Here is a 15,683-nt window from a genome sequence, read left to right as displayed (position 1 = left end):
CAGTAATGGTATGTGTGATGTTGACCAGTTCAGTAAAGGTATGTGTGATGTTGACCAGTTCAGTAATGGTATGTGTGATGTTGCTGACCAGTTCAGTAATGGTATGTGTGATGTTGACCAGTTCAGTTGTGTTATGTGTGATGTCGACCAGTTCAGTTGTGGTATGTGTGGTGTCGACCAGTTCAGTAATGGTATGTGTGATGTCGACCAGTTCAGTAATGGTATGTGTGATGTTGACCAGTTCAGTAATGGTATGTGTGATGTTGACCAGTTTAGTAATGGCATGTATGATGTTGACCAGTTCAGTAATGGTATGTGTGATGTTGACCAGTTCAGTAATGGTATGTGTGATGTTGACCAGTTCAGTAATGGTATGTGTGATGTTGACCAGTTCAGTTGTGGTATGTGTGATGTCGACCAGTTCAGTTGTGGTATGTGTGGTGTCGACCAGTTCAGTAGTGGTATGTGTGATATTGACCAGTTTAGTAATGGTATGTGTGATGTTGACCAGTTCAGTAATGGTATGTGTGATGTTGACCAGTTCAGTTGTGGTATGTGTGATGTTGACCAGTTCAGTAATGGTATGTGTGATGTTGACCAGTTCAGTAATGGTATGTGTGATGTTGACCAGTTCAGTAGTGGTATGTGTGATGTCGACCAGTTCAGTAGTGGTATGTGTGATGTTGACCAGTTCAGTTAATGGTATTGTGATGCTGACCAGTTCAGTGTGTGGTATGTGTGATGTCGACCAGTTCAGTTGTGGTATGTGTGATGTCGACCAGTTCAGTAATGGTATGTGTGATGTCGACCAGTTCAGTAATGGTATGTGTGATGTTGACCAGTTCAGTAATGGTATGTGTGATGTTGACCAGTTCAGTAATGGCATGTGTGATGTTGACCAGTTCAGTAATGGTATGTGTGATGTTGACCAGTTCAGTAATGGCATGTGTGATGTTGACCAGTTCAGTAATGGTATGTGTGATGTTGACCAGTTCAGTTGTGGTATGTGTGATGTCGACCAGTTCAGTTGTGGTATGTGTGGTGTCGACCAGTTCAGTAATGGTATGTGTGATGTCGACCAGTTCAGTAATGGCATGTGTGATGTTGGCCAGTTCAGTAATGGTATGTGTGATGTTGACCAGTTCAGTAATGGTATGTGTGATGTTGACCAGTTCAGTAGTGGTATGTGTGATGTTGACCAGTTTAGTAATGGCATGTATGATGTTGACCAGTTCAGTAATGGTATGTGTGATGTTGACCAGTTCAGTAGTGGTATGTGTGATGTCGACCAGTTCAGTAATGGTGTGTGTGATGTTGACCAGTTCAGTAGTGGTATGTGTGATGTTGACCAGTTCAGTAATGGTATGTGTGATGTCGACCAGTTCAGTAATGGTATGTGTGATGTTGACCAGTTCAGTTGTGGTATGTGTGATGTTGACCAGTTCAGTAATGGCATGTGTGATGTTGACCAGTTCAGTAATGGTATGTGTGATGTTGGCCAGTTCAGTAGTGGTATGTGTGATGTCGACCAGTTCAGTATTGGTGTGTGTGATTGTTCACCAGTTCAGTAATGGTATGTGTGATGTTGACCAGTTCAGTTGTGGTATGTGTGATGTCGACCAGTTCAGTTGTGGTATGTGTGATGTTGACCAGTTTAGTAATGGTATATGTGATGTTGACCAGTTCAGTAATGGTATGTGTGATGTTGACCAGTTCAGTAGTGGTATGTGTAATGTTGACCAGTTCAGTAGTGGTATGTGTAATGTTGACCAGTTCAGTAGTGGTATGTGTGATGTTCAGATTGAACAGTTACTTGTAACAAGGTGTCAGTGAATTGAAATATACGACTTAAAATGGCGGCTATATCTTCTATATTTCACTAATCTAGTTTTTGACTCCTGAAAAACATTTCTGAAAACAGATTAACTACGAAATATCTCAGGAAATGACGTCATTCTGCGTGAATCGTGGTTGGTGTCGTAGGTATTTGTGTGTTTTTTTTCTGTTCTGGTGCCCAACACTCGTTCTGTGTACGTAAACGCTACTTGTGACGTCAGTTAAACCGTTTTCTAGTTCAGTGTAATTAAACGCTAAACCTGGATATATACAAAAGACCACCAGATTATTTTACACGTAGTTCTACGCTACATACAAACATGTATATCTTTCAACTGCCTAATTAAACCCAATTAATGAAAAATAAATATTTATGAAACTGTGATTTTTACTATTTTATAAAGAAATGTGTGTAAACAACAAAAATACAACAATTTAATATGAAAACAAACAGTTTCATGATCAACTTACATCTTGTTTATACTTTATTTTCATGTATTAAACTCATAAAAATCTATTATTCTGAATCAAGTATGTATATATATACTCTGGTTGAGTGTTTACAAAGTCACCAGGAGTCGTGTTACCCGAAAATTAATCACTTTGTTTACGGTTATAATTGAGCCATGTATACATTTTGTGTTATAAAAAGACTTTAGTTTACTTTTTAGTAATTTTCCTTATCTCCAGCAAATGTTCGTTATGATTTAAAGTATTAGGTGCATATTGAAAAGGGGCGGAGCTAATAAGCTGAGACTAAAATACACCAATGGGATACGGTGCTTCAAGATTATTTGGAATCCCGTTTTCTCTCTTGTCAAACAGAACATTATCCACATGACATCACATCAAGGGATTGAAGGGTAGGGCTGTTAGTTGTAGTGGGGTCGACGGACACACTTATCGTACCTGTTTGAAGACTCGATACACGTAACGAGTACTGGCCAATAAAATCGTCTCCAATATACTCATCGTCCAGAACGACGAACCGTAAAACCGCCAGCTCTGGAGCTGTCACCAGGAATCTAAAGCTTTCTTCAAATAATGGGCTGTGTCCTGGTGGGAAAAACACAAATAACAGTTTATGGTTAAGAAAGATTTTCAAATCCTCTCGACTGTTGCGAAAATTTGGTGTCGGAAGTAAGGTATGTGTTTGGGTGTAGGTGGTTAAACCTCAACTTGTTCAAATTAATCTGAAAGCTTGAGGTAGATGGAAACAAATATGAGAAATCGTTTTATGGTTACAATGACAACCTGAGTACACTTTGGTGTAAATAGTACAACGAATAAATACAAGAAAACCACAAGTGAATCCCATATAGAAAATAGAAACTAAGTTGTTTAACCTTCTGTTTTTAACTTCATATCTTTATCACTCTTTATCCCCGGTAGCTTACGTTGAGACATATAACACTAAAATTATCAGAGTTTGATCCCTGCTGGAGCTACTGCACGTAAAGGTCGATATGTAGCTTTATGTGCTGAAAGAAACACGTCTCGAGCTGGATAATAAAACTTCTGTGTATTACTGCAGCTGGACAATAAAATTTGTGTGTTACTACAGCTGGACAGTAAAGTTGTGTGTGTTACTACAGCTAGAGAGTAAAGTTGTGTGCGTTACTACAGCTAGAGAGAGTTGTGTGTGTTACTACAGCCAGATAATAAATGTTGTGTGTGTTACTACAGCCAGATGATAAAAGTTGTGTGCGTACAGCTGGAGAGTAAAGTTGTGTGTGTTACTACAGCCAGATAATAAATGTTGTGTGTGTTACTACAGCTGGAGAGTAAAGTTGTGTCTATTACTAGAGCAAGAGAATAATAGTTGTGTGTGTTACTCCGACTGGATATTAATAGTTGTGTGTGTTACTCCGACTGGATATTAATAGTTGTGTGCGTTACTCCGACTGGATATTAATAGTTGTGTGTGTTACTCCGACTGGATATTAATAGTTGTGTGTGTTACTCCGACTGGATATTAATAGTTGTGTGTGTTACTCCGACTGGATATTAATAGTTGTGTGTGTTACTCCGACTGGATATTAATAGTTGTGTGTGTGTGGATATTAATAGTTGTGTGTGTTACCCGACTGAATATTAATAGTTGTGTGTGTTACCCGACTGGATATTAATAGTTGTGTGTGTTACTCCGACTGGATATTAATAGTTGTGTGTGTTACTCCGACTGGATATTAATAGTTGTGTGTGTTACTCCGACTGGATATTAATAGTTGTGTGTGCTACTTCGACTGGATATTAATAGTTGTGTGTGTTACTCCGACTGGATATTAATAGTTGTGTGTGTTACTCCGACTGGATATTAATAGTTGTGTGTGTTACTCCTACTGGATATTAATAGTTGTGTGTGTTACTCCGACTGGATATTAATAGATGTGTGTGTTACTCCGACTGGATATTAATAGTTGTGTGTGTTACTCCAGCTGGATAATAGAAGTCCTATGTGTTACTCCAGCTAGATAGTAAAAGTTGTGTTACTAGAGCTGGATAGTAAAAGTTGTGTTACTAGAGCTGGATAGTAAATGTTGTGTGTGGTACTGCAGCTGGATAATAAAAAGTCTCTGTTTTGCTACAGCTGAACAATAAAATTTGTTTACTACAGTTGGATATTAAAAGTTCTGTGTGTAACTACAGCTGGATAATAAAAGTTGTGTGTGTCACTACAGCTGGATAATAAAAGTTGTATGTGTCACTCCGACTGGATAATAAAAGTTGTGTGTGTTACATTTCAGCCTTCACGGCCCGGCATGGCCAAGCGTGTTAAGGCGTGCGACTCCTAATCTGAGGGTCGCGGGTTCGCATTCCCGTCACGCCAAACATGCTCGCCCTTTCAGCCGTGGGAGCGTTATAATGTCACGGTCAATCTCACTATTCGTTGGTAAAAGAATAGCCCAAGAGTTGGCGGTGGGTGGTGATGACTATCTGCCTTCCCTCTAGTCTTACACTGCTGTATTAGGGACGACTAGCACAGATAGCCCTCGAGTAGCTTTGTGCGAAATTAAAAACAAACAAACAAACAATTCATCCTTCAGTAGATGGCCTCAATCGACAACGGGAACTATACATAACCAAATTTCTTTCTTACATTTAATTATTCGTAACAGTTTGATTTGTATGTAGAAATATGTGCATGATATATTTTCACTATTTTTTGTATTTAAATGTTAGCAACTGTTTCAGAATTAATTACGTCAAACTCGCCCCCTGCCGAGTAAATAGAAAGTTATGATTTATGTAGCCCAGACTTCAGTGCCTTCCATTTTATTTCTCTAAAAATATATAATAACATAATGACGTAACTGGTTTTGTTATAAATGTCTTCCACTTAGTTTCTCTAATAATGTATTCAGAAAATTTACGACGTAACTGGTCAATATCTAAATGTGCGTGTGTATTTTTATAGCAAAGCCACATCGAGCTATCTGGTGTGTCCACCGAGGGGAACCAAACCCCTGATTGTAGTGTTGTAAATCCGTAGACTTACCATAAACAGATCTAAATGTATACCAGTTTGTCTAAAAATTAATAAAGATTTCACTATTCCTGACTCTAGTCCAAATGTCTTTACTTTTATTTTTCTACGAATAGAAAGGAACTTTATGACGTAACTGGTTCGGATCTAAATATATACAATGTTTAATTTTGTTGCTTTGGGAAACTCGTGGTCACATAGTTGAAATCTCAACGACTCCTGTGTTGTTAATTTTTGTGAGTAATATGAAAGTTTTATGATACAGCTGGTTCAGATGCAAATACGTATCTTTCTCTTTTTCAAAAAATATATAGGTATCTTAGGCCTAACGCAGCTAGTGCATGTTTAATATATATGTATCTTAGGCCTAACGCAGCTAGTGCATGTTTAATCGTTCAATTAGCCTTCTATCTTGTTAAGAAACTGGAAACAACGCTTATAAGTTAGTTTAAACGTATAGCGATCACAAATAACAATTAAATACCTTGGTTCGATACGGTTTTTGTTCGAAATGCAACACAGTCTTCTGGGATACCAAATAGTTGTACTTGAACGTAAGGATCTATAGCGTTGGCCTTTCTGGAACCGCCGCTAGGTACAGGGAGGTCTTGTCCACTGATAATCTAAACAACAAACAAGCTCAAAGTGATTCCCGTTTCGTGAAATTAATAAAAAAAGTGTCGTGACCAGAACTTTCTATCCTTTGAAGTTTATACACACTTATATATATTTTTAATATTTTCTTTTATTAAAAAATAACTATCTCTACAAATGCACCAGAGCTAATATAATTATCTCCTAGACTTGTCAACTTTGATAGTTGTGACGACTTCTTGAAGTTTTAGCCATTTTGTTGGAACACAGTTAAGCCTACTTCTTGTACGTGTGGCAAAAATTAGCGGCGCTGGTGTTTCTCTTGTTTAAAGATATTACTAATAGACTCTGTTCGTTCAGCAGAACACTGCGCCATCTATGTTGTATCACTTACATTACACGACAGGTCTTTCCGTTACTGTCCTGTTTGTCCAGATGTATATTTGTAACCTAAATTGTAGGATGAGAAAAACGATCAGATGTAAAAGCAACGGGTCGCCGTCAACTACAGTCTAATTTTCTTGCATTTGAATTTGAATTACGAGCAAAGCTACACGAGGGCTATCTGCGCTAGCCATCCCTAACTTAGCAGTGTAAAACTAGAGGGAAGACAGCTAGTTATCTCCACAGTTATCTCTTGGGCTACTCTTTTACGAACAAATAATAGGATTGACCGTCACATTATAACGCCCTCATGACGAGAAGGTGTGACGAGGATTGGAACCCACGGGTTGTGAATCGAGTGTCTTAACCACCTGGCCATGCTGACATCTCACATCTGATAAGGTAAACAACCATGTAGGTCTCATGAATATATATGTATGTGTGTGTGTATATATATATTTATTAACATTATACATTTATATATATATATATTGCATTACACGAAACATTAATCACGTGACGCCTCTGTGACAAGTTAAACACGGTTGAAGTCGGACTTCAAATTACTGTAGAATGATATAAATTTGGGTTTGTTTCAAAAATCGCTACATGAAACTATCTGGCATAGTCGGCCAGTTTTATTAGTCATAGACAAGAGAGAAGGCAGGTAGTCAACAACACCCGCCGCCAACTTTTATGCTGCTCTGTTACTAACGGATAGTGGAACTGGTTTTTACTTTATGTCGTTCCCAAGGCTAGAAGGACAAACACATTCAGTGACAGGTATTCGAACGAGTGACTCTCATATCACCAGCCAAATGACATTAGAACTGCATTAGAAGAACTTTTTGGTTTTAGTTTTTCTGCTGTAATCCAAGCACATAAGAAAGAAAAATGTCTCACCGAGCGAATTCTTACCAATTACTACAATTAAAATATGGTGGTTGGACAGAAACCTTACCCTCAGGTGAATAACAATACTGTTGAGTCGTGGACAGTGTCTCTTGGAGGTGGATGGTGTCGGGGAAAATGGTGCTGAAGAGACGATGGCTTGAGGACGTATCCACATTTACCGTTTTGTTGAAACCAAGCCCTATATACATCAAGTGACTCCCCAGGCACGAGGGTGTTTACTGAAACTTGAGTGAACAAATAAAACAACTAAGTGGTTGTTGTATTAATACCTGTGGGGTCATATTTAAGGTTACTTAACTAATTAAGACACAACACGAATGGAGACTAGTCACATACTTATAAACCTAACCAATAACATTTAAGACTCCTGATACTCCAAGAAGATGGCGTTTACATAACCCAAATTATTCCAAGTCTGATTGTCAAGTAACAATGCGTCATATTCTTTGATTGATAAGAGGCTTCAATTAATTACATTATTTGATGTCAATGCTATTTCGATTTGTATATTGTTTTAAAATAATAATTAGACCAAAATGTGGTCGTAATGTAATTTATTGTTTCAATTAAGGTCATCTTATTCTAAAATACTGTTTGTTTCTTCTTGAATTTCGCGCAAAGCTACACGAGGGCTATACACGCTAGCCGTCTGTAATTTAGCAGTGTAAGACTAGAGGGAAGACAGCTAGTCATCACCACCCACTGCCAACTCTTGTGGTATTCCTACCAATGAATAATGCGATTGATCGTCACGTTATAACTCCCCCACGGCTGAAATGGCCAGCATGTTGGGTGTGACGGGGATTCGAACCTGCGACTCTAGGATTACGAGTCGAGTGCCTTAACCACCTGGCCTTGCTGGGCCATTAAAGTACTGAATATATAATTCGTACAATACATACTGTAAGGCTTATTGAGTGCCGGGATATATGAAATACAAACTTATTTTTTTTTATTTTTGTGTTCTATTCATTACTTAATGTTACTTTAATTAGTAGAATTAGTTTAAGTGACGAATATATATATATAACATGTTTTTTTACTATTCTATCTATTTTTTATATGTATATTACTTTTGTGTGTATTATTTTGCAATCTTAGCTCAGCATATGGATTTAAAGTTTAGTATAAATCTTATAACCTAGTTGAACCTAGAGATATTGTTGGAATTACGATCGAAAATATCGATAATTATGAGAGTACCAATATGACGAATTAATACATTCTAATCATTATAAGTTTTTAGTTTACAGCACTGCACATTCCAAGTTTGAATGGTATATTAATTACCAGATTAATTTGTATCTCTGATCTGAGTAGTAGTTTCATTTAATTAGATGTTAATAGTTGTTCCACTGGATGTAGTGAAGTTCTTTAATTTCCTCAGGATAACGTAACCAATGAAACTATTACCTACAAATAAAACATCAACCTAAACCAACTCACCCATCTGGCAGCCAGAAGACCACATATACAGCGGGTTAAAGTTCTCTGATATCAGGAGATGTTTGCTGGGGCGGACATGAAAGAGAATCTCTTGAGTGTGGTCAGTTAATTCCTCAGGGTTGGAGTGAATAAGTTTCAAAGCCAGAGAATTGTCCAAAGTACACACTTCTAATGGTCTTTCTAGGACATTGCATAGAAAACAATCCCATTTATAATGAAAATAGAAGTTAAACAACCCAAAGCATGAAACAGAATAAAACTAATTTCTGTATACCTCTAATAAAAAATACAATACTATAGCAAAGGACAAACAGTATCAGTAATCAGGATATTTTCCCTCATTGTTACATAATATAACACCAGTCTGTTAGCGTATTCCTATTTATTAACTTATATAGGTTATACAATACAAGTAACCAGGACATTCCCTCATTGTTACATAATATAACACCAGTCTGTTAGCGTATTCCTATTTATTAACTTATATAGGTTATACAATACAATTAACCAGGACATTCCCTCATTGTTACATAATATAACACCAGTCTGTTAGCGTATTCCTATTTATTAACTTATATAGGTTATACAATACAAGTAACCAGGATATTCCTTCATTGTTACATAATATAACACCAGGCTGTTAGCGTATTCCTATTTATTAACTTATATAGGTTATACAATACAAGTAACCAGGATATTCCTTCATTGTTACATAATATAACACCAGTCTGTTAGCTTATTCCTATTTATTAACTTATATAGGTTATACAATACAAGTAATCAGGACATTCCCTCATTGTTACATAATATAACACCAGTCTGTTAGCGTATTCCTATTTATTAACTTATATAGGCTATACAATACAAGTAACTAGGGTTACCCATTGTTACTTTTAAACGTAACACAACCATACGTTACAGTAATACCCCCACCTTCTAATGATTTCTAAAACGACATAATCCCCGCAACCCACTGAGACGTAAGTATGCCATTTGTAACGTATGATAACTTAGATTTCTCTCAGCTACTATCCCGGATGTTACTTACGTGTGTGATGGGCAAATCTAAACTCGGCAAAACTGATTTGTTGAAGCACAATCAGGTCCGAAAGTTCTTTGTGTAATTGGATTTTTTTGAACTTTTTCTAAAAATGCAAAAAAAAAAAAGATATAGTGAGAGATTTGCTTAGTCTTAACGTTGAAAATACAAGAAAGTATTAAGAGATTTGCTTAGTCTTAACGTTGAAAATACAAGAAAGTGTTAAACATAATCTATACCATCTGTGAAATATTTTGGCACATGAACAAAAGTATAAATTCACGACAATTGTAAGATATATGAATGATATTTATGAAGTGTTATTTCAGGTCACAATAAACAATAATTAGTAACTAATTATAATTACACAAGGAATGCCGGTTTCTCTAACATCCTCATCTTCTGAGACTTCGCCAGTCAGTAAACAGTATTCAGGGAGGACTTTACCCTAAAAAAATACAATGTTTAAAAGTAGAGACTTTTAAAACATTTGTAGTCATCTATACACACACTTATGTATTTGTATATCCTCCACGAATCATTAGCATCTTAATAAATCTCTATATTATCATGTCTGCATCAGGCTTCTTAAGATAAGAATTACAGAAAGGATATAAAAAAATTAAACCTTTAGGAGTATCTTTCTCCTGAGATCCTCTGGAGACATTTTCAGTTCTCCTGCATTGCCATGTCTGTTCGGAAGGAATAAATGATTGCCTAGTTTCTCCTGGATTAGGCCCACCATTTGAAGCTGACCTTGTAGGCTACAGTGGTTTTGAAGATGGATTATAAGAGGATAGCTGTAATTAGACAATATATATAATTGAATTTTCTTGACTCGAGGGAATAGTGAATTTACTGAGAGGTGAATCAGATAAATCGTAGCTCTACCATAACGTTGTTATTACATTACATTGATCATTCAGTAAAGAACACAACGTCCACGTTTATGTCTTTCACTTTTACTGTACAATTATATTTGAAACTAAATGTTTTAATGTTCATGAGGAAGTCTGTCTTAAAACAACCGAAGGTCGAATGGCGTCAGAATGGTCAGCAGTTCTGTGAGATGTCGCTTTACGTGTAACAACAAACAAACGTGTGATTTAGTCACAGACTCCAACACCTTAAACTGATAAATATCTTATTGTATACTTTTCTGTTCCGTTCTCTCTAGGACTATTCTAGTTGCAGTTATTTTGACATTATAAAAAGTATAATACATTTATTGTACAATTATTACTGTTAACTGGTCTTAATAAGGTTAAACACTACATTTATTGTACAGTTATTACCGTTAACTGATATAAATAAGGCTATACACTATATTTATTGTACAGTTATTACTGTTAAATGATCTAAATAAGGCTTTACACTATATTTATTGTACAGTTATTACTGTTAACTGATCTAAATAAGGCTATACACTACATTTATTGTACAGTTATTACTGTTAACTGGTCTAAATAAGGCTATACACTATATTTATTGTACAGTTATTACCGTTAACTGATCTAAATAAGGCTATACACTATATTTATTGTACAGTTATTACCGTTAACTGATCTAAATAAGGCTATACGCTATATTTATTGTACAGTTATTACTGTTAACTGATCTAAATAAGGCTATACACTATATTTATTGTACAGTTATTACCGTTAACTGATCTAAATAAGGCTATACACTATATTTATTGTACAGTTATTACCGTTAACTGATCTAAATAAGGCTATACACTATATTTATTGTACGATTATTATTGTTAACTGATCCATATTTTTTAGGTGAAAGATTAAACATTATATCATTAAATGTTTAACCTCATGGTGTACTGCATTAGATCTATTGTTACTTTGGACTAACATGGCGTGATTTATTTTCTCAGCCAACACTTCTTTGTTTGTTGTTAAGGTCAAAGCTACCTACACAGTTAGCTATCTGTGCTTTGCCTGCCAAGGGTATCAAAACCAAATTTTTAGCGCTAGGGTTCATTCATAAATTATTATGTAAGCTATGTGAAGGAGATAGCCCACAAGTCTGTGTTACGATGTATCACAAAGGGTTAGGGGTGTCATGAACAGTGTCGCATTACATAAGCTACGGTAAATATATCTGAGGCCTATATGTAAACCTTTATTGCAATTTCCCACACATTGACTTGAATTTAAAAGTAATATTACCACCTTATATACGTAGAAACAGCTCGTTTGGGTTGAGAAAATTTTTTACGTAAAGGAGCGAACAACGTTTCGACCTTCTTCGGTCATCGTCAGGTTCACAAAGAAAGAAAGAGGTAACTGACCGGAAGCTGACCACATATTTATTTTTTTCTACAAGTGGGTTTTCTCGACATCACTGATTGATATTTCCACCTTGATACAGAGCGGTAAAGATGTTTTTATCATAACCTACTAGAGGGCGATAGTTTTCTTCGAAGGATTTCACCATTTAGTGTTTGCTTAATTTATCTCATATAATAAAGAAGTCATTTAATTATTGTTTGACACACTTGAAGATATTTATAATTAAATGCAATGGTCTATGGTGACGTTCTAATCAGTCAGTGTCAAGTAATTAATCTGAATGTTACAACATGTGTTACAAAGTGTTACATCGATATTAGATTGTATCAAGCAGGGAAAAAAACCGTTAGAAACTTCTCTCTGAACTTCCAGAGGACATCACCTTGTGTTAGAGAACGTATAGAATTTAAAATATATTCCACTAAATATTGTCTTATAATAGTCATATAGGACAACCAATGATGTATCAGGTCATCCCTTAAGTGATGTCCGATTTTAGGTTCGGACAAAGAGAAAGGATTTCAAACTATTTTAATGTTATTTAATCAATAATGTATGTTCCATTATTATTAATTACTTCCTGTCAACGATTCACAAACTTCTGAATGCAACTTCTATAAAATTATTGGGGTTTAGAGGAAAAGAATATACAGAGGGTAGTTTTGACATTTTCATGTGTTCAAAGCTCTTTTCTATCGATATAGTTCTGCAAACTTTGGAAAAGATGATAATCAGATGTGACAAGGTCTGGAGAATAAGGAGGATGTGATAGTTTTTCTCAGTCTAGCACTTCAGTCTTTGTGGATGTGATCCTTGTTGTATGGGGCCGTGCATTATCTTGGTGTAACACAACACCTTTATGAGTTATCAAAGCAGGCCTCTTTTCTTTCAGTGCAACATTCAAGTGTTCTAACTGTTGATAATAGAGGTCTGATGTAGTTGTTAGAGAGAGTGGCAGGAACTCAAGGTGTATCACACCAACAATATCCCACCAAATGCTTAACAAGACTTTCCTAAGGCGATGGTCCATTATTAGCTGTGCTTTAGCCAGTTTACCTGCACTGAACCATTATCTACAGCGCTTAACATTTTTATGTTAAGTCCACACTTGCTCTAAGGTTGACTTCTGTTAAAACATGGAAACCCATTTTCCAAGTTTTGACACCTTTCCAAGCTGTTGCAGATGACGGTGACCTGTTGAATATGTTGAATTTAACATCTGTGCTAGTTCTTCAACTGTTACAGCACAATCTTCATCAAGTACAGCCAGCAGCAAGTCATCATTAAACTCAACAGGACGACCTGAATCTGGTGCATCACTTAAGCTGTAGTCACCTGATCTGAACTTCTGAAACCACCTTCGACATTTTCTTTCATTGAGAGACTCTGCACCATAAACACCTTGAATGTTCCGTGTAGTTTCTACTGCACTATAGCAATTTTTAAACTCATAAAGCATTATATGCCTAACGTGCTCCTCAGACACATCCATGTTAATAAGGGTTTATTTGATTAATGATCTGTAAAAATGTTGTTGGGTTAGTTTCTGTAATTTGTCTGAACATTTTTATACACGTCCTACTACATATTTTAATCATTAAAGTCTCCAACAAAGACAGAAATGATGATGTACTTTCTGTATTAAATTTTCGGACATTACTTATGGGATGACCTGAAGATGACTGAGGAAGGTCGAAAACATTGTTCTTTGCTTATCAATAAAAGTGTTAATACCCATACCAGCTGTTCTGAGATACGTTTTTATTTCAAGTGGGTTTCTCATCATCGTGAATTAGGACAATATGTGTTTCAAGTGGGTTTCTTATCATTGTGAATTAGGACAATATGTGTTTCAAGTGGGTTTCTTATCATTGTGAATTAGGACAATATTTGTTTCAAGTGGGTTTTTCAGCATTGTGAATTAGGACAATATGTGTTTCAAGTGGGTTTCTCAGCATCGTGAATTAGGACAATATTTGTTTCAAGTGGGTTTCTCAGCATCGTGAATTAGGACAATATGTGTTTCAAGTGGGTTTCTCAGCATCGTGAATTAGGACAATATTTGTTTCAAGTGGGTTTCTCAGCATCGTGAATTAGTACAATATGTGTTTCAAGTGGGTTTCTCATCATCGTGAATTAGGACAATATTTGTTTCAAGTGGGTTTCTCAGCATCGTGAATTAGGACAATATGTGTTTCAAGTGGGTTTCTCAGCATCGTGAATTAGGACAATATGTGTTTCAAGTGGGTTTCTCAGCATCGTGAATTAGGACAATATGTGTTTCAAGTGGATTTCTCATCATCCTGAATTAGGACAATATTTGTTTCAAGTGGGTTTCTCATCAGCGTGAATTAGTACAATATGTGTTTCAAGTGGGTTTCTCAGCATCGTGAATTAGGACAATATGTGTTTCAAGTGGGTTTCTCATCATCGTGAATTAGGACAATATGTGTTTCAAGTGGGTTTCTCATCATCGTGAATTAGGACAATATGTGTTTCAAGTGGGTTTCTCAGCATCGTGAATTAGGACAATATGTGTTTCAAGTGGATTTCTCATCATCCTGAATTAGGACAATATGTGTTTCAAGTGGATTTCTCATCATCCTGAATTAGGACAATATTTGTTTCAAGTGGGTTTCTCATCAGCGTGAATTAGTACAATATGTGTTTCAAGTGGGTTTCTCATCATCGTGAATTAGGACAATATGTGTTTCAAGTGGGTTTCTCATCATCGTGAATTAGGACAATATTTGTTTCAAGTGGGTTTCTCATCATCGTGAATTAGGACAATATGTGTTTCAAGTGGGTTTCTCAGCATCGTGAATTAGGACAATATGTGTTTCAAGTGGATTTCTCATCATCCTGAATTAGGACAATATGTGTTTCAAGTGGATTTCTCATCATCCTGAATTAGGACAATATTTGTTTCAAGTGGGTTTCTCATCAGCGTGAATTAGTACAATATGTGTTTCAAGTGGGTTTCTCATCATCGTGAATTAGGACAATATGTGTTTCAAGTGGGTTTCTCATCATCGTGAATTAGGACAATATTTGTTTCAAGTGGGTTTCTCATCATCGTGAATTAGGACAATATGTGTTTCAAGTGGGTTTCTCATCATCGTGAATTAGGACAATATTTGTTTCAAGTGGGTTTCTTATCATTGTGAATTAGGACAATATGTGTTTCATCTAAAGGTTTTAATTTTATTTCAATCTAACATGCGATATAAACAACAATGACTTCAGTGATAATTTTTTCTTTAACAGCAATTTATCACTTACTCAGAAAATTCGAAAGCATGACGAGCTATCACATCCAGAACCTCTGAGAGTCGTGTGTCAGTAGGGGGGCTGACTAGACGTGAAACCATGGGTTCATTTTCGCCATCCCAACAATCAACTGTGACGAATATTATAATAAATACAATTAATGCACTTCCAGATGTTTTATTATAATTATATAATAATTATAAAATAATGAACTACCGTGTGTAGCAGTTAAAGAATTTACGAAAACACAGTAAACAGAACAAACTGTCAAAAGTTTTGATGTTGGAGTAACTAGTTTCGACATATTCGTAAGTTCTGGTTAATCTCACTAGTTTCTCAAATATTAAAACTTCTGATAGTTTTCCCTACATCCTGCTATTCTAGGGTTTATGTACGATAATTTATC

The 15,683-nt window shown here is 35.9% G+C and overlaps 1 protein-coding gene across 1 annotated transcript in view; it reads right to left on the bottom strand.

The window, feature by feature from the left end:
• Window positions 1-5,807: 5,807 nt before the first annotated feature.
• Window positions 5,808-15,683, bottom strand: part of LOC143248436 (inactive phospholipase C-like protein 2) — a gene marked incomplete at its 5' end in the record, with an annotated part of 73,678 nt that continues 63,802 nt past the window's right edge. Inside the window, 7 exon segments of the mRNA XM_076496794.1 lie at window positions 5,808-5,946; window positions 7,263-7,440; window positions 8,663-8,842; window positions 9,711-9,807; window positions 10,069-10,149; window positions 10,330-10,501; window positions 15,290-15,407. Of these exon segments, the coding sequence (XP_076352909.1) occupies window positions 7,265-7,440; window positions 8,663-8,842; window positions 9,711-9,807; window positions 10,069-10,149; window positions 10,330-10,501; window positions 15,290-15,407 (824 nt within the window).

Source organism: Tachypleus tridentatus, chromosome 4 (genome assembly GCF_004210375.1).
Source record: "Tachypleus tridentatus isolate NWPU-2018 chromosome 4, ASM421037v1, whole genome shotgun sequence".
Taxonomy (NCBI): Eukaryota; Metazoa; Arthropoda; class Merostomata; order Xiphosura; family Limulidae; genus Tachypleus; species Tachypleus tridentatus.
This window is presented reverse-complemented; position numbering and strand designations above follow the sequence as displayed.